This window comes from Budorcas taxicolor, chromosome 5 (assembly GCF_023091745.1).
Source record: "Budorcas taxicolor isolate Tak-1 chromosome 5, Takin1.1, whole genome shotgun sequence".
Lineage (NCBI taxonomy): Eukaryota > Metazoa > Chordata > Mammalia > Artiodactyla > Bovidae > Budorcas > Budorcas taxicolor.
The window spans coordinates 26699470-26723574 of NC_068914.1; the positions used below are offsets into that span (position 1 = coordinate 26699470).

Genomic DNA, 24105 nt, shown 5'->3' on the forward strand with positions numbered 1-24105 from the left:
AATGGGACAAAATTCACATTGTCTGTCATTTCAGTATGGAGAAATAGACAACTAAGGAACATTATTTCATTAAGACTGTCACTGAAACAGAATGCTGATACCAATAAGTATTTCTGTATATGTTCTCTCTTCTTGATGAAATCTTGTTGGCATGCTGCAGAAGCTGAGTGGTAAAAAAAAAAAAAAAAAACACCTCAAATGTAAAAATTATAATGCCACTGTCATTATCCAGAAAAGATAATGGCAGAGAAAAGGAGAGTCATAGAAGTTAAAGTCTTTTGAAGGGTGAGAGCAGGGCAGGGACTTTCAAGGAGCCTGGCTGGATTGGCGGCCCTTCGCTCCGGTGTACTAGGCAACGAAGGCAGCCTGGAGGTTTCCACCCACGCTGAACTTTCTTTATTCCACAAATGCACTTTGCTTCCCTGCATCTCTGGGTCTTTTTCATACTGACTCTTTCTCCCTGAAATACTCTATCCACGGACCTTCCCCTAAGCCTCACACATTCTTCAGATCTCTGCTTAGAGAAGCCGACCTAGATTCAATCGGATCCTTTGTCCTTTTTTCTTCATTGGGGTCAAACATTGTCATTGTTTACAATTGTATATTTGTGTGATTGACTGCAAGCTCCAAGGGCCTGGGAACTAGGCTTAGTTTTAGGGATCTGTAGCCTTTGGCATAGCGCCTGACACATAGTAGATGCTAGAGAAATATCTGTTGACTTACGACATGAGTGCGTGCTAAGTTGCTTCAGTCTAAAGTTCACCTTAAAGGAACCTCTACTTAGGCCAGTACTGCTGCTACTACAAAATAAGATCATAGGGGTCTTACTTCCCCATCCAGATTGTTTGTACCAATGACACATGAATTTGGCTACATGTTGGATGGTGTGAAGCAAAGATTCTCTCAGGCTTCACAACAACTTTGGCATAATCTCAGTTTGGTTTACAGTTCCTGAGATTACTGGATTCATAGTGAGATGCTGAATGCGGGAAGGCACTTGGCAGTTTTCTCAGCACAGAGGGGCACCTTTAAGAAAGGCTTGGCTGGATGGCAGAGTTGGCAATTAGTCTGTTCATCACTGAGGTTCACAGGGCTCTGCTTTTTGAGTTCAGGATTCACACCCTTGTGTGTGTCCATAGTTAAAGGCAATTATGTTTCACTCCAATATCAGTGTTAGAATGGAAGTGAGTGAAAATGACATGACAATAGGGTAGTTTATAAAAATGTTTAAAAATATTTCTTAATAAATCAAAATACAAATGTTAACAAGTTATTTGTGACATGCCTCAAGGCTGATTTAGTGATTCTCAAGTCCACACTGTGGAAAAAAGCTGAAAACCACTCAGTGGGTAGACCTCAAGGGCCAGCCAGGACCCCCAGGCTGCCTCCCTTCCTCCTCACCCCCATCACAGGGCAGGCCTAAGGGGCGCCTCTGCTTCCTTCCTCTTGTACTCTCTGGGTCTGGAATCAGGACAAAGCAAATCAGAATCTGGCATCAATTTGCTACTCTTTATAATAACACTGATCCATCTTGGAGCATTCCATTTACTTGAGCATTCTAACAAGTTTTAAAGAAAAGAATTTATTTGTTCAGCTTTTGATCAGAATAAACTCAACTGCCTAAAAGTAGAGACCACGGTACATCTCTGTATTCAACTGCCATCTTCCGCCTTCTTCCCCTCCCAGGCGCAGGATCTTACTCTGTAAACACCTTTACGATTTTGTCTCTGCCTTTTTTTTCCCCCCTCTCTCTCACTTCTTCTTCACTCCAGGAAGGATACTGTGGGATTGGCTTCTCTTATTACAGGGGCTATTAGTATGATAGCTTTGTGAGAACCTGGTCACTTCATAGCACGGCCTAGGAAAGCCCAAGAACTCAAATTCTTCCTTCAATCTGGGGAGAGGGGTATACAGGACCTTGTCCCATGTTCTTGAAATCCCTGACTTCAGCTTTCCTCTTTTCCTCAGAAATGCCAATGGAAAAAGATGAAGCTGTCGAAAGTGACCTGTTTCTTTCCTAATGGGCTGAACCAGGTTCCCAGACCTCGAAGAGCCGTTCTCTTTCTGGAATTGTGTTTTCCGTATGAATAATGTAGCATCCAGAGCATTGTACGTACAGTCGGAAGACCCGGTTGCAAGCTTGGACACCACCACTTATCAGCTGTGCTACTTAGGCAAGTTACTTCAGCTTTCCGAATTTATTACCCATCCTCAGGATGGCTGCCTTGAGATGAGTAGGCCTGGATTTTATTCCATTATTACTCTTAAAGGGGGCTGAGGGAGGCAGAGGGAGAGAGAGGAAGAGAAGAACAGAGGGAGAGAGGGAGGGTGGGAGAGAGAGAGTCTACTGACCCGTTTCCAGCGGAGGTTCAGGGAAGGCCTCCCAGGACTGGCCCCAGGCACCTTTCCCCGGAGCCTGCAAAGCCTCCTTGCCGCTGTTGTTTGCCCCTGCCCCCAACCCACCCCTGGCGCAAGGCTGGCTTGACGTGGCGCAGCTCATAAGGAGGTATGAGTTGTTGGAAAACTGCGAATAATTCCGGTGTCGGTCACTCCCATTTACTCTAACGAGCTTCTCTGACGGGGCTGGGCAAGCCCGCCTCTCCTCGTTGGGGTCCCATCCCCCATCTGACCCCCACTCAGCCTCCTCCTTCGGGAAGGGTAGCCGCTGAAGACTGCGCGGCTCACCCCTTCCCGGGCAGCCCCCGGCCTGCGTCCTGCCCTCTGCGCCCAACTCGCCCGGCACTCGCACTCGGACGTTCAGGAGCTCCCCCTCGGGGCGGCGCGCGGTGGCCGCCCGCGGGGTTGGCAGCGGCGCCCACCGCGGGGCGGCCCCGGTGACTCGCCCGCCTGCCCGCCCACGTGCGTGGAGAGGAACGAAGCGCAACCAGTCGCGGCGCCCGCGCTTGCCGCCGGTGGGTGCCTCACCTCGGAGGCCGGCGGGGGCCGTAACCCGAGCCCCGCTGCCACGACCCATATTTGCATAATTCGGTCCCCCCCCAACTCTTTCGGACTCAGGGCTGGAGATGCGAGTCGGGCTCCCCTCCGAGGCGTCGTCTTGCCGGTGGTCAGCGCGGGGGCCGCAGGACTGGCCGGAGCGCAGGCGGAGCGAGCTGGCGCACGTGGTAAGAGTGCAGCTTTCTTTTATTCTTCTTTTTAAAGAAACGGGAACTTTTCACGTTTTTGCCGAGGGTGGGGGTACTTCCAACGGTGCTAATCTTGCCGCGACTTCTTGCCTTTCCCCTTTTATTTTTAATCTCCAATTGGAAAAGTGCGCGCAGCGCCAGCAAGAAACTTTCCCAAAATTTCTCTGGTGTTTTAAGTCAGGAAGATGGCCGGCCAATTACGAGGCGGGCAGAGGGAGAAGCGGAGCGCGAGAAGAGGAGCTGAGGCCCCTCACCGCCGCCCCGGGGCCCTGACCGCCGCGCGCGCGGGGCCGGGCGGGAGCGGGTTCGCCGCGGCAGGTGAGCGGCGGGAGAGCCGCCTGCAGCGCCGCGCTGCCTCCACGGCGTGGCGCCGTGGCTCTCGGTAGCCCGCGCCCGCACGAGGCTGGGGCTGTCCTGGCTGGCCGCGGGCTAGGGCAGGGCCGGACCCTAGAGGCAGTCCCGCGAACTGTCCCAGGCCTCGGCTGCTTTGGGGGCGGGAAAGGGGTGGCAGGCGGCCGCTCTCCAGGTTTGAGCAGTTGAGACCAGCCCCCTACGAGGCCCCGGCCAGGCTCGGAGCGCTCCCAAGGCGGGCCAGGGCGCGCCGGGAGATAGGAGAGGTCAGAACAACCGACCAGAGTCTGGACTCTGAAAAGTTTAAAAATTGTTTTGAGAACTAAGTATAAAGGTTCTTGTCGGGGCCAGTTTTTCTGTTTTGTTTTTTAACTCTCAAAGGTAAAAGTGTGTAAGGTGATGGCGACTCGAAACTGGCGTTAGCGTCCTCGTTTGCTACTCTGGACCTTGCTGGGCTCTCCGAGGTGGCTCTTGGCCAGGGAAAGGAAGAATATTCCTCTTATGTGTGTGTTTTGGAGTAAGGCTCGGGTGCGGGCAGAGCGCCCCTCCGGAGGGTTTTGGGGGTGGGGGACTGCGGTGGCGGTCGGTCCAGGCAGTGTGAAGGTGAGGATGGGTGTTTTCGCAGAGCACCCTGTCGAGCAAACCCAGGCGCCCGCTCTCGCCGACCAGTCACTCTGTTGGAGAGGCGGATGCACGGGCGCGCTGTCAACAGGGAGGTGTGTAGCGTAAGGTGTGCGAGTGGGTGTGTGAAGAAGGCGGCGGGGGCTGGAGTGTGTGTAGCGGAAGTGGAGCGCGTGTGAGTGTAAGAGTGTGTGTGCGTGTGGCGGGGCAGGGTGAGTGTCCAAACCTCCATCTGGACGCCCCCACACAGCCGACCGCCCAGACGCGCCGGGAAGGGCGCCCGCTAAGGCAGCAGCTGAAGGGGGGCGGGGAGCGCGCGGGCAGAGGAAGGGGGGTGTCTCCGGCTGAGGATTTCTCTCGAAGCTCCCCGCAGTTATCTGCTCCTCTGAGGGTCTACTCCCCCCCACCAAGGTGCCCAAAATACTTAAACAAACAAACAACCCCAAACCTGTTCCGTTTTCGCTCCTGTATAAATAGAACAGACTTTCCAAAAAAGCAATACCGCATTCACTCTTATCACCAGCCACTTCTTTCCACCAAGTAATTCAGAAAAAAGCAGTCAGCTTCCGTGAATGCATGCAGCTTTTTTTTTTTTTTCTTTTCTGCCTCCTTTTGCTTGCGGTTTTGAGCTGCCAAGAAAGTGAGTAGGGGTTTGACTGTAGTGTCTCGGCTCCGTTCGGTTTCTTTCCGAAGTTTAATTTTCCGGAATGGCTCCCAAACAAGGGCTGGGGAGGCGGAGCTGTCGGCACCGGATCTTCGCCTTTTTTGGAAAGTCCCGGAGAACCGGAATTCCTCCCCGCCCCGGAGGCCTCGCCGCAGCCGGGACCCGATCGCTCTCCCACAGTGGCCTAAGCCGGACCGGTGGCGCGGCCCATCCCTGCCGGGCTCTGAGCCCTGGACCCGGGCTGCGGCTCGGGCCGCCTGCCCCAGACCCCTACGGGCTGCAAGCTGGGAGTCGCGAGCCCGGAGGAGCCCGCGCAGCCGAGCCCCTATGCAAATAGGCCATGTGACGGCAAAAGCCGCCAGGCCCAGCCCTGTTCCTCAGTCCATATATGGGCAGTGACGTCACGGGCAGTGAGGACCTGCCCATAAATACTTAGAGCAACACTTTCCGTCTAACCGAGAGAGCAGCAATTGATTAATAGCTCGGCGAGGGGACACACTGACTGTTATAATAACACTACACCAGCGACTCCTGGCTTCCCAGCCGGAACCCAGGCGAGAGTCAGTGGCAAATAGCCATCTTTCTTCTTAAAAAACCAGCAACTTGTTTGCTAGTTTTGGATCTGTTAGTTATTTTATTTTTTTTTTTTGAGGGGGTATTTGCTTTTAAGTGTGGAGGGCACAAGGAGATACCAACCTAGGCTCAGTCCAATCCCTCTCCAAAACGGCTTCTCTGACACTCAGGGTAGCGAGGGAGTTGGGTCTCCAGGTTGTGCGAGGAGCAAATGATGACCGCCAAGGCCGTAGACAAAATCCCAGTAACTCTCAGTGGTTTTGTGCACCAGCTGTCTGACAACATCTACCCGGTGGAGGACCTCGCCCCCACGTCGGTGACCATTTTCCCCAATGCCGAACTAGGAGGCCCCTTTGACCAGATGAACGGAGTGGCCGGAGGTAAGCCGCGTGCCCCCTTCGCGAACCGGGCTCACGCCGCTCGGAGGTGGTGGGTGGGTTTTCGTGCGTGTGCGGGACTTGGAGGAGAGGTGGAAGGTGTTGATTGAACTGGATTTGAAGAATAGAAGGGGGTGCAGGAGGAAAGCGGGAGCGGGGACCCGGGCGTTGGAGCTGAGCGCGCGGGCAGATGCACCAGGTTGCCAGCTAACCGGCGTGCGTGCGCCGCGGCGCGCCCAGCCCCGGGCGGGCTTAGGCATAAGAGTAGGAGGTGGTGCCCCACCAGGCTTCGGGCTTATGGGAGCCTTAATGCCGGCGGCACCCCAGCCTCCCCAATCCCGGGGTAGGGGCAAAGTGATGGGGAAGTTCGGGGCTCTGGCGGAAAGCTGAGCGTCTGGAGAGCGGAGCGGCGGAGATGCCCGAGGAAGCGTCCGCCGCTTCCTCCTTGGTAGAGGAGACCCGGGGAAAATCTCGGAGCGCTCTCCTCCTGCGGTCTGAAGGAGCGCCCCCACCTGCGCGCTGCCAGCGAAGTTGAGGGGGTTGGCCCGGCGGGGAGGAGGAGATGGAGGGCGGGCAACGGCGGGAAGCGGCCCCGTGGCTGCCGAGGGAGGCCGGTAGGGCGCCGGCGCCGCGAGTTTCCTTGGCGGTGGCAAGTGGTCTCCCGAAGCCCGCGCACCTTCCCCGAAGCCCTGCCACTGCCTTTGCGCTGAGGCGAGGCCGCGCAGGTGTGGGACAAGGCTGAAACGATTGGGAAAGGAAACCTATTTAGACTCCTTCCATGGCAGAGCCCGATTCCCTCCAGCAGCGGGAGAGGGAGGGAAAGAAGGAACCTGGGGTGGGGAGCAGCTGGGAAATCATTGACCCCCTTCTTTGGCTCACCTCTCAGGCTGACACCTTCGCTGCACTGGCTGGGGTCAGTCTCCTGGGTAGTGCCTGCCCTAGCTGTGGGACCTCAGGCAAAGGAGAGAGAGAACTTCCAGGCAGATGGGGAATTTTTAATACTGCTGCTGCTATTATTGGGTGTTTTCATTGGGGACTGGAGCCACAGATGGCTGTATGTGGTGGGGGTGGGGGCGGGGGTAGCTCATCCTGCTTTCCTGTAGGTAGTTTGAATCCTAGACTGTGGCTGGCTTCCACAGTAGGATCCTGGGCTAGCCTCTTCTTACTGTCTTTGGGCCACAATTTCCCCACCTGTTGAATTCTGCCCCGGCTTACAGTGCTGGAGTCCTTGGGGTGGGACTCATGTGAGACCAGAAGGGTGAGAAGGGATTCTTGGCTGCATTCTCAATGCTCCACCTCCATTCTTCTTTTCCCCTCCCCAGATGGCATGATCAACATTGACATGACTGGAGAGAAGAGGTCCTTGGATCTTCCATATCCCAGCAGCTTTGCTCCGGTCTCAGCACCCCGAAACCAGACCTTCACTTACATGGGCAAGTTCTCCATTGACCCCCAGTACCCTGGTGCCGGCTGCTACCCAGAAGGTATCATCAACATTGTGAGTGCAGGCATCCTGCAGGGGGTCACCTCCCCAGCTTCCACCACAGCCTCCTCCAGCGTCACCTCTGCCTCTCCCAACCCACTGGCCACTGGACCCTTGGGTGTGTGCACCATGTCCCAGACCCAGCCTGACCTGGACCACCTCTACACTCCGCCGCCGCCTCCTCCTTATGCGGGCTGTGGAGGAGACCTCTACCAGGACCCCTCTGCGTTCCTATCAGCAGCCACCACCTCCACCTCCTCCTCTCTGGCCTACCCACCACCTCCTTCCTATCCATCCCCCAAGCCAGCCACGGACCCAAGTCTCTTCCCCATGATCCCAGACTATCCTGGATTTTTCCCCTCACAGTGCCAGAGAGACCTACACGGTACAGCTGGCCCAGACCGCAAGCCCTTTCCCTGTCCCCTGGACTCCCTGCGAGTCCCCCCTCCACTCACTCCGCTCTCCACCATCCGCAACTTTACCCTTGGAGGACCCAGTGCTGGGGCCACAGGGCCAGGGGCAGGCGGAGGCAGCGAGGGACCCCGGCTACCTGGCACTGGCTCGGCAGCGGCTGCCGCAGCCGCCTACAACCCACACCATCTGCCACTGCGGCCCATTCTGAGGCCTCGAAAGTACCCCAACAGGCCGAGCAAGACCCCAGTGCACGAGAGGCCCTACCCGTGCCCAGCAGAAGGCTGTGACCGGCGCTTCTCCCGCTCAGACGAGCTAACCAGGCACATCCGGATCCACACAGGGCACAAGCCCTTCCAGTGTCGGATCTGCATGCGCAACTTCAGCCGCAGCGACCACCTCACTACCCACATCCGCACCCACACTGGCGAGAAGCCCTTTGCCTGTGATTACTGCGGCCGCAAGTTTGCGCGCAGTGATGAGAGGAAGCGCCACACCAAGATCCACCTGAGACAGAAGGAGCGCAAGAGCAGTGCCCCATCCTCGGCGGTGCCGGCTGCCTCCAGCGCCTCTTGCAGCGGGGGCGCGCAGGCCGGGGGGACCCTGTGCAGCAGCAACAGCAGCACTATTGGTGGAGGGTCCCTCGGCCCTTGCTCGTCTCGGACCCGGACGCCCTGAGATGAGACTCACGTTGACACACCAGCTCTGAGGTCCTGAGGCCCTTCGTCCATTGGAGCTGCACGACAAACACTACCACCCATTCCTGCCCTTCCTTCATTTCATTGGGCAAAGGGCCTTGAAGGAGCCTAGCACTGCCCCCACCCCGCCCCCTCCTTTCCACTTAGAAGCAGGTCTTAGCCTGCTTCTAAAACTTAGCCCACCTTAGTCTGTCTTAGGTGAGTTGACTGTCACCCCAAATTAATGGGGAGGCTCAGAAGGGAGTTGGGTGGAGGGGCCTCTGACCTAGAGGGCTGAGGCCTGACCCTACTTTAAAGGGTTGTTTGACTAGGTTTGATGCCCCTCTCTTGTTTTGACTGGTTAGTTTTTTGACTCTGGATGTCAGAACTGATTTGAGACTTTTTCTACAGTAGTTTGGGAGATGCTGATCTCTTCAGATGGGGACAGCAAAAAGGCAGAAGCAAAGCTGATGTGCACTTTAATGGCCTGGGACTGATTTGGGGGATGCTGTACAGTGGGCGAAGCATGGCCTTTACGCTGCATTCTGTTGCCCTAGAAGTGAATCAAAGCTTATCTAGTCATCTCAACCCTTTAAGCAATATGTATTATAAACTTAGAGAACAGAAGTGCAATGTGATGGGAGGGATATAGCAATACCTGCTCCTTTTTGAGTGGTTTGAGAAACGTAAAGACTATTTTTTCAGTGTATATCCATTCAGATTTTGTGTATTTTTGATGTGCACTGTTCTCCAAGTTCTGAACCTTTGGGAAAAGAAAAAGTAAAACATTTATCTCTTGCAGTGAGTCAGAGGTTAACTTATTTAAAGGGGGATGTACATATATTCTCTGAAACTAGGATGCATGCAATTGTGTTGGACGTGTCCTTGGTGCCTTGTGTGATGTAGACAGTGTTACAGGGTCTGCATGTAAATGGGTTGCCTTACTATGGAGAAAAAAATCACTCCCTGGGTTTAGTATGGCTGTATATTTCTGCCTATTAATATTTGGATTTTTTTTAGAAAGTATATTTTTGTATGCTCTGTTTTGTGACTTAAAAGTGTTACCTTTGTAGTCAAATTGCAGATAGGAATGTAAATAATGTTACTGGAGCTGACTTGTTTGGTTATTAGCTCTTAATAGTTGTGGAAATATAAATGATTTATTCTAACACAAAACCACTAACTGAAGTTCAGATAATGAATGGTTTATGACTATAGTGTAAATAAATACTTTTCAACAATATTTTTGCTGCAGAAATTATTTATGCAAGATTTATTGGGTGTGACTTCAACAGTACCCAGTGGGTTTTAGTACTTTGACCAGCCCATGATCTCCAAGTTTTCTTTGCTAGTCTCCACATTGGCCCTCTTGCTGCAAAGCAATCTCCATTCATAATCAAACATGAGCATTCGCTGGCGTTTGGGGATTTCCCCCATGCATTAGTGTAAAAGTGGGGAGGCGTTGTTTTGACTCATTGTTCCGTCCTCTGTAACAGCCTATAGCTTCTCTCTGCTCCTGAGTGGGCTCCGGAAAATAAATACTTACAAACAAGTGCCCACTCGGAGACTACACATTTGCAACTGCTTTCAGAACCCTGACCAGAGCCTGGAACTCAGACGAGATGTGGCTTTGTGGAAAGTGTGGTGGCGTGGTCAAGCTGGAAATGACTTTCAGGTTCCAGGATTAGTCTCATGACCACAGAAAACTTTTTGAAAAGCGCTATCGCCTCTTCTGATCAAAAATGCACTCAGACACTGCTGATGACAGTATTAATGGGTTACCAAAGGAATTACCCCAGGACTCATTTCTCTCCAGACGTCTCCCCGATTACACCCATTTGGAAGGATCATTCTCTGCCATAGGTCTGGTGGGTCTACAGACAAATACCCAGCTTTTTAGTTGATGTACAGGTGTACACCAGCCTTAAAATCTCAAAAGACAATCTGAATCAAATAGGAAAATATGGCCCTTCGTTGGATAATGCTTTGCAGAACAATAGGGATCATTTTAGTACAAGCCTTTTGTAGTGATTTTAAAGTATAAATTAACTAAAACCCCCTCCCCCCGACAATATCTATCTATAATACAATACAGATTGTCTTTGTTATCTTTTTTACTTTATAACTGGACCTGAATAATATTTAACTTCACTCACTGCCTCTGGATCCTTACACAAGTGTAACACATTGGAGTGCCCACTATCTAGATACATCATCTGAAAACTGTGTCCTCTGTTACTAAGACATGGCTGATAATAGATGGCTTGTATTTTAGAACAGCACACAGTGGCTGCTACTCAGGGAAGCTCTTTTTTGGCCCTTACCAGCACAGCAGCACTAGAATTTGAAATCTGATTTGTAGGGATAAGTAACCCTTATTTCTTCCCTGTCCTTATTTCAAAGATGCACAATACCTCTCATAACTACTAAATGGAACTTTCTAAACTCCAGTGTCAGAGCATTCTAAGTGACTGGTGTCATCCCATTAGATTCATTATTTTCTAGCTTGTTGGCATAGTATCATCGTTGCTTGGCCAATTTTGTTAAGTTTTGTATATATAACAATGCCATTTTGATAATTGTTTTTAATAATACTCTCCTACTAAAACATCATTAAAAAATAAACCTAAATAAAAATGAAATGTTAGTTGCTCAGTCTGATGGGACTCTTTGCCATTGCATAGACTGTAGCCTGCCAGGCTCCTGTCCATGGGATTCTCAAGGCAACAATACTGGAGTGGGGTGTCATTCCAGGGGACTTTTCTGACCCAGGGATCAAATCCAGGTCTCCCATGTTGCAGGCAGATTCTTTATAACCTGAGCCACCAGGGAAGTCATAAATACATCTAAGTTCTATGTGATTTATAACTGTCTTGCCAAATTTTAATTTTAGAGCACCTTCAATCAAGACAAGGTAAACAATCATTTACAAAGCAACAGACCAAACTTTTTTTAATAGACATTTTGATAGTTAAATTGATTAAATAGTCACTTTTGCCTTGATGTAGGTTTGGTGACCTGGCATTACCATACCATAAGGAATATACCTTGGTGTTTTTTCAGAGCCAACTTTCTGGGTTTTACTCCTTGATTTCAACATGTTAGGTCAATCTTTAATCGTATTTTACTCTGCTTGAAACATTCAGGATACTTTTCACAGGTGTCTCATTTTTTTTACTCTGCCCAAGAAATAAAGCATATAAAGCTAATACGTCTGCTCTCTTTTAGTCAATATGCTTTATTAAATAATATTATAGATGTTTCAGCTGTTACTGGGACTTATTAAAAATAAACGTCCAGAGACTAATTCCTTAAAGATTATAATGCAGTTGAGATGGTTCAGTACACATTAAAAATAGGTATACTAATTTTAGGTTAGGTTTCCAACTATTTGTAAACCAGGCTATTTAATTTCAATATCCTAACTGCTAATGAAACTAAGGCAAATTGTTTGGTATATATTAAAAATGGTTGTAGTGATATTTTAACACTTCAATACAACTTTGGGGGTGGTGGTAGGAAGGAAAGGTCACTATCCCCTCCCCACAGGTGCCTACAATGCTGCCAATCCAAAGTAGTGAAACAAGTTTTACAGAAAAAGCAAAGAAAAGAAAATATTTAAGTCCAAAGAGTCTTTCCTCCAAGAATGAAAGTTGTTTTTCTTTTTTCTGCACTAGCTTATTTTCCTTAGGTTAAATATAAAAGCAGTATTTTTGGTGCAGCAAATAGTATGGTTGCATGTTAGATAATTTCAGATGTGTTTTCAATCAGGCTGTTTCAAAGATTACACACACCGGAAATAAACTATTCAGTTTATATTATTACTTGGACTTTAGAATCTCCAGAAGACCCCCAGTTTTTTCAACATAATCTTACCATACAGACTGTGAACCTTTTACAGTAATTCAAATACAGACATTATAGCAAGTAATATTTTCCTTCTCCATTTTGCAATAATCAAATAAGGTTACTTCTAAACAATTTCAAAATGCCTTTATTTTCCATAAGTACAGATTTTAATCCAGAAATGTAAACATCCCTGGATCAGAAGATTCATTATCTATATGGGGCTTAACAAATGATTTCCTTCTTTGACACTCATTGTACTGTAAGAATCAATGGTCAGTTTCTGTGTGTGATGAGAAGTTCTGAATTCAGAACAGGAGAGTTACAAGAGTGGCCCTGCCTTCAGGTTAGAGTTGAATAGTAATGGGCAGAGTCCTGAATTAAAGACACACTATTGCTTCTTCGGTGAGCAGAACTAGAGCACAAGATTCTACTATTTGGAATAGATCAGTGACGAGAATCCTCCTGAGATGCCTAGACTAATGCACCTACAAGGGGACAATGCAGAAGGAATAAAAGGTGTCAGTTTTGGGAAAAGGTAAAGGCTGTTAGTGTTGAAAGGTCAGATAACCCACTCCTGTTGACCAACACACATTACTTTAAAAAATGGTTCATCATTTTCACTGGTAAACAGCAGTCAGTGTAAATTCCATCCATGCAATTCAGACTTAATAAAAAAAAAATCAATTCCCATAAAGTAGTAGGCAGATATATAATACTCTAAATTGATATAACCAGAGAATTAAAAAGCTTTAGACGTATTAGACAAACTTTCATCGATGAGAGGCAGTTATTGCATTTGTTATTCAACAGAAAAGTTAAGTGATTAGTATCATTGTGCTCATTAGTCCTTGTAGGAGAAGACAACTTTTTTCCACAGTTGTTACCCATACATATTATAGGAATATAAGGAAGCACAACAGCAGCACATGATCATATCTAAGAGTTTATGCAGAAAGGTGCAAGGCTTTTCTGCATATTTTGTCTTTGTGTTGAGGATATTCTTTCCTCAATGGCTCACTAAAACAAGTTAATTTTGTTTTCACCGTTAATTTACTCAGAATCTATTAGTGAACCAAAGTTCCACTGTTCTTACGGAACTAAATTAGATATATATTGCTGTTTTGGCCTGCGATAATTTCAGTTACTCTTTTGAAAAGCACCTTGGTCTTTTCATTCAACTTGCTTGTATGTGAAAAATTTTCATAATGAAGTCTGGAAAAACAATTCCTCCTTTATTACTGTCTTATTGCCAGAATGAGTCTGTAGGTTAGTTTAATGTACTCCAGGTTGTATTACAACTTAAATATCATCCATCATCAACAATTGTTATAAGTTGGTCAACTTTTTGCTACAATGTAATTCAAAACAGGTAGGTATGTAATTGATAATAATACACATTCATCACTGTTATGAAAAAAAAAAAAACCCTTGTCAACAATTTTAAAGGAAGTCATCATCTGCATATCTAGAACTTAATTTCAAACAAAACACCATGAAGAAGTGCTTCAAACTCCCCCTAAGGTATAATAAATCACACCAGAATGGGACACTGTCATAAAACAACTTAGCAACCTGGAAGAAATGCATTATGCCTCTGTGAGGTTTTACAGCACAGTGGCATATCATATTGAGTACCACCTTTTTTGTTTTTTAAGAAAAATCATGAAGAATTTGCTTTTCCATTCTAAGTTTGGGAACAAACCTTCCTTCACTTTGGGCCTCTGTAACTCAGTGTGCAAAGAGGCAAAGGCACATACTGCTTCCCTACAGGGTCATCACTTTCCACCAATAGCAAATCCCTCTTTATTACAGAATTATTATTATTATTACAGAACTCAATTACTACCTGGGTAAGTCAATCAAGAGGGCTTAGACAACAGCTGGGCAAATTTTAATGTGTTTATTTCTACAGTTTGTTTTTATTAAAAGTTTTGTGAAAAAAGGATTCCTATAAATAGTAAAAAGGGGGGAAACAGGAGTGTTCCTTGGCCTGAAGCAAACGGTGTCAATACATTTATAAACAAGGTAAAGCTGCTCAGCCTATTAAAAGGACAAAGATAAAACTAGTCACAGATAGCACAACTGTTCAAGAGGTTTGGAGTGGGAAGTGTTTTGTCCCAAGTTTGGGTGCCCTAAAGTGGCTACCAGTATAGTTAATTCTCAATTCTCTAGCCCTGGTCATCTGTGCCTCTCTTCCTGCAGAAAACCCACCCCAGATGAAGCAAGCACTGAGGGGGGCTGTCCTAAGAACACTGCCACCAACAACACAGCTGGAACCACCAGCCCCTCGAACATTAGAGCTCCTAAGAGAATTTGAAACAGTCGTCAACATTTTCCTCTTCTTTTGCAGGAAAATACTGGAAGTAAACAGGGGCACATAGAATTCAACAGCTGGCTACCAGTGTTTTACATTCAGTTGTTTGGAAGCATACTGATTCAGCTCTGGTTAGAAAATGTAGAATTACTTTATTACTTCCTAAAGTACACTAAGACATAAAAGTCACTTCGGGATAATACAGTTTCTGCATTGAAGGTGAACCTGCAGTAAAAACATCTGCTCAACTCTAGATCTGGAGACTCGGTGGGGGAAGCCCTAAGTGATCATTTGTCACTGACATACACAGGTGCTTGAATTGCTTAGTTTTTGCTGCCAGTGTAACCGAGATATGGTTACTGGGCAAGAGTAGGAAAGAAAAGAAAGCTTGTCCTCTACATGCATAGTTAGTTTGTGTAATCCCTCAAATCTGAAAAGATGGATTTAATTTTCACAAAACTTAATTAGGCCGGACAGCTCACTTTAAATAGTAGCTCAACTTTTTAAACCTAGTTTTTACCAATGACTTGAACTAAAAACTATTCAAACCACTAGGTCATGCAAAGTCAATAAGTTAGAACTATAACAATAAGCAGTAAAAGGACATAAGGACACAAGTGGAAAACAAACCCTATTTACCCAGAGGAGGGCGGAGAAAACCACTTTGTATATTTTGAACAGGATGGGAACAGAGGAAAGAAAATTTTCATTATGGCTTTAAGATGGAAGCACTTCAGATAAGTCCCCTGCTCCCTCCCCCTCCCCCCACTCCAAACCCCAGTGGCAGTGACAGAGCCAGGAAACAACCTAGCTTCCCCGCCTACTCCGCCCCCAAAACCGTGCCCGGTGGTTGCAATCCAGTCGCCCGCGCTTCCCAAGACTCCCGAGGAAGCGGCTACTGCCCATTCCAGTAGATCCAACACCCAGGCCGGGGGAAGGAAGAAAGCCCTTGTGATGGGGTCGCGGCCAGCCAAGCCTAGATCTGAGTAGGGCAAGTGTTCGGCCCACCGCTTTAGGGCGCCGGCGGCTTCAAGGGAAGACCTTGGGACCTGGATAAGGCTCCCCCTCGCACCAGAAATCATCGGCCTGCGGGGTCTCCAGGAGCCACACTTCTCGGGGCAGGTCACAGGCCGAGCCGGAGGCCTCCTTGGCCCTGACAGGCTCCAGCACTCGGTAATAGTGGCAGTCCCGGCCGTCGTCGGGGTCGTAGGGCGGGGCCAGGATGTCCAGAAAGGCGGCGGGCCCGTCCACAGCGTCGATCTGGTGCAGGTTGTCCCGGTGCGGCGTGAGGAAGCACGGGCCGCTGGCCTCCGTGTACTCTGCCCTAGAGCGCAGCACGCCCGGCTGTACCGCGTCCCGCTCCCGGGGCTGCAGAGGCGGCTCGAACTGCTGCTCTGGTGGCGGGGCCCGCGGCCGCTGCCCGCTGCCCACCTCTAGCTTGTCCATGCAGCTGATGCGCACGGTCCCATAGAGCACCTTGAGGATGCCGTGCATGCCCGGGTGGTCGTGCAGCGGGATGGAGGTGCCGCTCTTGAGCAGGAACACGCCGAGGCTGAAGCCGTCGGTCTCGCAGATGTGCATATAGGTGACGGGCGGCAGGTTGGGCCGCAGCGGCTGCAGCGTGGCCTTACGCGGAGAGATGTTCAGGTCCTCCGCGCGGACCTGGGTCAGCAGGCTCTTCAGCTTGCTCAGGTTCTCCGGGAAGCCTTGCGGTATCGGCGCCTCCGGGCCTGGCGCCTCGCCGAGGTCGGAAGAGCTGCGGCCGCCCCCGCTGCCCCGGAAGGTGAGGCACGCCTGGCGGGCGATCCGTTGGATCAGGGAGGCCATGTTGTCTCGGGGCATGCCCTGCAGTTCCTCTGCGTGCCGAGGCCGCCCCCCTCCGCCCCCGGCTTTCCTCCGCCCCTTGCGGTCGCCGGCGGCCGCCACGGCTGCCCGCAGCCCGGAGCGAGGCTGGAGGCCCCGCAACTACCGGTCAGTCGGGCGCGCGGCACTACAGCCGCCAACCTCAGCAGCCACGCGCCGGCAACCGCCGGGCGTGCCTGTCTCGCGCCCCCTTTGAGCGCGCACGCGCACGGCCCACAGCCCGCACTCACGCTCTGGGAGCAAGCATCGGCCGCGCGGACGGTGGCGGGCTTTGCCTTACACCAGCAGCTCCATTCATGCGGCCCGCACCTACGATGGTGATCAGGCGTTCCAGGCGCCCTGCAGAGCATGCTGGGACTTGTGGTCCAGTATTCCGCATGCGCTCTGAGAGAGCTCCCTTTGTCATCTGGAAAAGGGAAGGATTAGATTTGTGGGTCATAAATTGACCTGCATTATGGTTCCAAGGTGTTTGCTTCTTAGAAGAAAGGCGAATTGGAGCACAAGAGAAACAGCCAATAAACTACAACTCCCAGCATTCCTCGGCATGTTGGGGTGACGCACTTCCGTCGTCCGGCTTGTGGTGTAGTGCAGGCTACTGGCCGTCACCGGAACCGGGCAAGAGGGTCGTTAACCTTCTGGCGCCACTCCGGCCTAGTACGCCCTCCAAGGTCGTTTTCCTGTGGCCTTAGCCCTGGGAAGGAGGCTGTTGAGTTAACTTTACCTCTTTGTGGCCGCACAGGCAGCAGTGTCTGCTGGACCGCGCTTTCGTAATTTTCTGTTTCTGAGGAGATGAGAGGGTCACCACAGTTACTCCCCACAGCTGTCCCCAGCTGTTGTTTGGATCAGGGTCTGATGACGCTGCTCTTCTGCTTACAGAGCACAGTAGTTTTTTGGTTTTTTTTTTTTGCTGGAGCTTCAGAGGACATTTGGTCACTGATTCTGTATGCTAACTGTTATCAAACCCGAGTTTGCATAAGAAACACCTGGTTAGGGGAGAAGGGGAGTTATTCTAAAAATACAGAGTTCTGGTCTTCGTCCGGAGATTGGTTCACGAGATGATTCTAAGGCATCCTATGAGAAACTGTTGTGAGAGAATCAGGCAAGCTCTTGATTTTAACCTTACCCCGAATTTAAAGTCCTTTTGGATTTCCGAAGCTAAACATGGGTTTCTTACTCATTTTGTAATTGGAGTGGTTTAGTAAATTCTCCCTAATTAAAAAAGGCATGTAACCTATCTAATGTAACCTATCTACTGAGCACTCAGTATATGCCAGGCGTTGTGTTAGGAGCATTATGTAATGAATATACTGATCCTCACAGCAGCTCCTAAGAGGTAGGCATTATTATTACTATTGCATATGAGAGAATAAGTTGCAAGTGAATTATTGCCAGGGCCTAAGCAGCACTGCAGAAATAAGTACAGTTTTATCAAAACCAGCTGTTTGAGTTGGTGTTGAAAGCATTAAATGCAGGATTAGGATATTGTTTTTCCAGCCTACTGTGCTACTTATAAGTTGTCTGTCTTTAGCAGACTTCACCCTTTTATGTCCTCAATATAGTCCCTTGTAGAATCTGGAATCAGAGTAACAGACATTCTGAATTCTCCTTACTCATCAGAAAACATTGAGAAGATTTACAAAAGTAAAGATTTGGGGGTCAAACCCCAATTCAGAAGAACTGCTGTGAAGCCCAGAATTTTTATTTTTAAGATGCTCCTTAAGTGATTCTTAGTTATCAGCCCAATTTGAGAACCACTGATTTGTAAATAGTGAATCAGTTCTTAATATTTAGTGATTTTGATTGAAGATAGTGATTGTTTTAGAAAAGCAATTTTAAGGTTTATTTGTTTTTGGGGTTGCCATGTCATTGTTACTTATATCTGGTCATGTACAGTGGTCCTTTGGAAGAACACAAACCACTGTGCACTGGAGCTGCTCAGTTGTGTCCAACTCTGAGACCTCATGTACTGTAGCCCATCAGGCTCCTCTGTCCATGGGATTTTCCAGGCAAGAATACTGGAATGAGTTGCCATTTCCTCCTCCAGGGGAATCTTCCTGTGGATCAAACCTGTGTCTTCTGTGTCTCCTGAGTTGCAGGCAGAGTCTTCAGCACTTGAGCCATCAGAGAATCCCTGTCATTGTTAAGGTACTTAAATATACTGTCAAAATTCACCATGTAATGAAATTCCACGCAGTCTTTTTGTAAAGTGAGAAACATTTAAGAGAAAAATGCTCTCTATCCATTTAAAAATCTAAAATAAAGATTTTATTTATTGATTGATTTTATTTCTGCTGCTGCTGCTGCTAAGTCGCTCCAGTCGTGTCTGACTCTGTGCAACCCCATAGACAGCAGCCCACCAGGCTCCCCAGTCCCTGGGATTCTCCAGGCAAGAACAATGGAGTGGGTTGCCATTTCCCTCTCCAATGCAGGACAGTGAAAAGTGAAAGTGAAGTCGCTCAGTCGTGTCCAACTCTTCGTGACCCCATGGACTGCAGCCCACCAGGCTCCTCCGTCCATGGGAGTTTCCAGGCAAGAGTACTGGAGTGGGTTGCCACTAGGTGTAGACTCCATGGGCTTCCCAGGTGGCACTATCCCTGGGTTTGATCCCTGGGTGGGGAAGATCCCCTGGAGGAAGGCATGGCAACCCACTCCAGTATTCTTGTCTGGAGAATCCCGTGGACAGAGGAGCCTCATGGGCTATGGTCCATAGGATTGCCAAGAAGCAAACACAACTGAAGTGACTTGTACAACACAACCCATGACTCCATAGATCACAGACTTTAGTAACATAGAGGTGTATTTGATTTCCAAATCTGTTACTTCTTAGTAGTTGTCTGTACTTATTTAGCTGAAGCTCATCTATAAAATGGAATATTAAGATACATATGTAAAACGCTGATGATAGCATTTAGAGCATAGTAACTCTCTTATAGTAGTAGCTATTATAATTTGAAAGTTGCTGCAAATGGTAAAGACCAATGAATTTAAGTAATATTCAGCGAATATTAAAATGGAATTTGGTTGTCTTGAGAATTAGCTTCAAGGTAGAGATTTGAAAAAAGATTATTGAGGCTTCCCTGATGCCCAGTGGCTAAGAGTCCACACTCCTAATGCAGGGGATCCGAGTTTGATCCCTGCTCAGGGCACTAGATCCCACATGCTGCAACTGAGAGTTTGTATGCCGCAGCTAATACCAGTGCAGGCGAATAAACTAATTTTTAAAAATTTTTCTTTAGAAAAAGATGATGTTTACTGGTTAACCATTCACCTGGTAATACCATTCCTCAGGTCCTTGCTGTTTATTGTTTGGCCAAAGAGTTCAAAGTTTCCTAAGACCAGGATCACCTGGAGGTATTTGTTGAATGTACAGAGTCTCAGATCAGCTCAAAATCTGCATCTGAACCTTTTATACGTTAAAGTTTTTAAGAACTGCTAAGTGTCCTTAAGGCATATGGTACTTTTTTTTAAGGCCATATACAGGCTACTTTTCACAATTCCTTTTTGAAACTGTCTTTAAGGACTGCTCTAATGGATGGGCTCTATCCTAAGTGCTTCTGCCCTTAAGAAGCATTTATTTGGCCTTCTGCCCCACTGTCAGTAGCATAAGCTGACTGAGTTTCTATTACCATTAACGTCCTTCTTTTTATGCTCCTTGTTCTATTTTCCTTTGTGTTGCAGTATAGATGAATGAAGAAAAAAGTGAAGACCGAAAGACATTCAGAAAAGAGAGCAGACAAAAGAGAAGTGATAGTGAACAAGTGCTAGAAATACAAGACAGAAACGAGATTTGGGGAAAATTTGGGATAGATGGAATCTATCATTTGATAAATAGTGAGTATTTATTGGGTACCAGCATTGTTCTAGACTTTGGGGATTTGACAAGGAATATCTGAATTCTCTAAAAGGAATTTACCTACAAGTGTGTGTGTGTGTATCTTGGGTATGGAGGTTGTTACATAATACAAATAAATGAGCAACATGATTTCAGACAGATGAGTTTATGAAGACAAACAAGGTGGCAGTATGATACATTTGTGTGTGTATGTGTGTGTGTTGTGTGTTATTGGGTTGTCAGAAGTGACCAGAAGAGTATTAAGGAGTACTGCTCCTGAGTATTAAGGAATCAGCCTTGGAAAAATCTGGTTATCAGAGCATTCCAAGACTAAGAAAAAATAGCCCTAAAGGATATTAAGCAGAGTATTGGAGACTGTGACTTTGACCAGGTGGAAACGAGCTTTGTGAATTGGAAACGAACGAAGGCTGGTGGGGTTAGACTATATGGTGACATTCAGAGTCACTGGGGAGAGATGAAGTTGGGGAGGCAAGCAAGGACCATATTACACAAGCCTCCTAGGCCCTTCTTAGGGGGTTATAGGGAGTTGAGGGCCATGGTAGTAAGTTGATTTTATTAAAAGTGTAGTGAGAAGCTTTCAGAGTGCATTGGGTAGGAGAATTACCTGATCTGTTCTATTCTCTCTGAAAAAGAGATTGATGGTAGGTGGAATGTAACAGTATAGAAACCCCAATTGAAGGCAGTAATCTATAGAAAATAAAACTACTGTAAAGATTAGGAATCTACTTTGGAGGTGGAGCTGACAGGGGTTGCTGATGAGCTGTTGCTTTGGCAATCTCTTTCTTAAAGTGTATTCTCTCCACATACTCTTGTTCATGAGTTGACAGCTACGTGGTGGTAGGTAAGGTTGATAAAGCTTAAATCTCACGTCCAGCCCACATCTAACTATTAAATTTAGGAATGAAGGAAGCACACAAAAGCATGAGTAAAGCTGGTTTTTTTTTTAACAGTTGCTTAATTAATCATGAAGCAAGAAGAATTGGAAGAACCCCCAGCATACAGACACAGACACAGACAGACAGACAGACAGACAGACAGACAGACAGACACACACACACACACACACACACACACACACACACGCACAGCATCTTAGTTCTACTTGCTTAGTTATACCATCTCTTCGTTTTTTGGGAACTCGGCTAGTATTTTAATCTTTCATCCTTCTTTCTCTGGCCCGCTTCTTTATGAGGACTCATTTTACTTAATTCACAGATAGATCACCTTCTGACTTTTTCTCAAATCATTTTTCAGAAATTTTGTCCATCTCTTTATTGTACTCAGACCCAGTCAAAAGAGTACTAAAATACTTACATTCTCAAATGCTCTTGAGTTCCTAGCTTACATTAGTTCTTTTTTTTTTTTTTTTTAAGTGGGTACGAAGATTTCCTTTTTTTCCTGGTAGTTCTTGCCAGCTTACTTTTATATCTGTCTTTTAATTTAGTACAGAACATGGTAAATAAATTGATAAAAATTTCTATTTTTGAACTCAATTATATTTGAAGTATTTGGGGTTTCTAGTATAGCTTTCAGTTTTTAAGAAATTTAGCATATATTTTTCATCCATTATCATGAATGAATGTCAAGTTGTAAGAACAAATAAATCATTGTGAAGGCAGAAGAACTGGTTCTCGGCATGGCAAACATATGTATTCTTTTTCATCTCATTTATCTAAAATTATAGCAACATAACTCTCTTAACTCTGTCCATCTCCACTAAGCTCTTATAAAGTAACTCTGCTTCATTCTACTCTGATTTAACGTTGTGTGGTTATCTGAAATCAGATCACTTTGGTGTATGGCTCTTTATTTAAATATGCTAAGCCCAGAAATTTGTAGTGTTCAGGTCACACTTTAGGTGTTCACATTGCACTAAAAAATTATAGAGGTTGTGATGTGTGATGTAACTTTGTTTTCTAACCATATGATTCTACACACTGATGTATGTAGGGTTGGGATGGAGAAGGATTTAAACTGATTGCTTTTTCTCTTCTTTGCCATTCAGGCAATGGGAGGCAAGGGAGAAAGAAATTCAAAATTGGGAGCATGCGGAGGGAGGTTGAGGAGGAAGGAAAAAACAGATGTGTCTTTTGGAAGTCAATAATGGAATGTTTTTGCTACATTCAGTCTGAAGCACTGCCAAAGGCTAAAGAATAATGGATTGGTAGCCTGTCCCTTCTCCAGGGGATCTTCCCAACCCAGGAATCAAACGAGGGTCTCCTGCATTGCAGGCAGATTCTTTATCAACTGAGCTATCAGGGAAGCCCTTGCTAAAGGCCAGGTATCACCTGTTTTTGGAGGTGACTTAAGATGATGACAGCCACCTTACCAATTTAATATTAGGAAGGTTTTCCTCTTCTCCCTTAAGTAGTTCAATTACTGTAAGACCCAAAATAGTTCTGAACTATAAATTAAACCTAAGTACCCTTTACCTCTCTTAATTAATTTTTCCCCCAATTTCATGCTTCTTGTTTTTCTTTGCCTTTAAGAAGACATCAGCTATCTCCACCTCCTCCGCTTCCCCATCTGTCCTTTTCCTTTTGGCTGAAAGAAAGATTTTTTTAAACTTTATATTTATTTTAATTAATGGATTTGAATCTCAAGTAGTGAAACAGTTGATGTTCATCTCCAAGAGGCAGTGAAAGGGAAAATCATCCCCTTTAACTTGGAGAAAAGAAGTTAAACTGGATGTTCGTTCATTGCCGGTACCTACCTGAAAAATGACTGTGAAAGGGGCAGAGGAGCGCTCCAGAGTTGTGTGTTCTTGCAGGAACAGATGCTATAGCCCAGAACCAGGGAGAGTGAGGATGGAAAAAACTCTTCTAATGAAGTTGTGCTTTCCTGGGAAATGACTTTCTCAATTAGTCATTATTGCTTAATGACTTATGATCCATTGATTTAGGATCACATACCACAGGGAAAAAATATCAAGATGCAATTCAGCTGCTTGGATTAGCTCTGATTAATAAAATCTACCATAAGTTTATCATCTTTTCAGTTTGGCAATGTAAACAATAAGTTTTTTTTTTTTTTAATGTACTCCCTCGAGTGTTCACCTGAGAATACCTCCTGGGACATTTGACTGACTTTATATAGGGACACTATATATATGTGTTGCTTTGGAGGAGTAAAATGCTACTAATCAAAGCCTTTTGAAAATAAGCAAACCAAAAATCTTATCCAATTAGATGGAAAGCATTTAGAAAAAGCCTGAGAAATGACAGTATTATTTGAAAGTGGAAAGCAGGAAGCAAGGAAGAAAGAAAATAGACTCACAGGATACCAGTTTTACTTCTGGTTCTAGCAACCCAGTGGGTGACTGTGGGTAAGTCATTCCACTTCTTGGAACCTTAGTTCCCTTATTTATAAAATGAATAATTTAGATGATTTACTACCTTTCTTCCAGCTTAAAAAAAACCTATAAATTTAAAATATTATATGAAATTAAATAATATAATTTCATCCTGTGAAATACTGCAGAACATTGCAAAAGACACATTCAAAAATGTATTTTTAAAAACAGCATGTGAAGAGAACCTTCAGTAGCTTGTATACAGTGATATCTGATTTCTCCTTTGTGTCTCTGTTGTCTTTCTAAAGGAGATTATCTTGAAATTTCCTGAGTATAAATTATTGAATAAAATGAGCATGAGCTCTTGTTTAACATTATTGTTATGGTTAAGCTTCAAGAATTTTTTAAGGAAAACTTTTTTTTTTCATTCTAAGCATAAATTATGCAACAAGAGTGCCATGTATTGCTATTGGGAAAAGCAAAACAGGCCTTGAGTTAACTACTCATTTCAACAGGACCTGCTGAGGTAATTGACAACTAACATCATAGCTCTAGAAATTCCTGTAAGGCAGCAGAGCTTTAGTTTAATTAGGTAATTAGCCCTGGTCAGCCTATAATGAATGCACAAGCAATT

At 46.6% G+C, this 24105-nt stretch overlaps 2 protein-coding genes across 2 annotated transcripts; one reads left to right on the top strand and one right to left on the bottom strand.

Annotated features, from left to right (window-relative positions):
* Window positions 1-5563: 5563 nt before the first annotated feature.
* Window positions 5564-8371, top strand: EGR2 (early growth response 2). Its single transcript, XM_052640997.1, has 2 exons — window positions 5564-5732; window positions 7052-8371. Exons 1-2 carry the CDS (start codon window positions 5564-5566, stop codon window positions 8299-8301), a joined length of 1419 nt encoding a protein of 472 aa, XP_052496957.1. The 3' UTR covers window positions 8302-8371.
* Window positions 8372-15310: 6939 nt separating this feature from the next.
* On the bottom strand, window positions 15311-16567 carry ADO (2-aminoethanethiol dioxygenase). Its single transcript, XM_052641003.1, has one exon. The coding sequence runs from the start codon at window positions 16303-16305 to the stop codon at window positions 15493-15495; it is 813 nt and encodes a 270-aa protein (XP_052496963.1). The 5' UTR covers window positions 16306-16567; the 3' UTR covers window positions 15311-15492.
* Between the last annotated feature and the right edge of the window lie 7538 nt (window positions 16568-24105).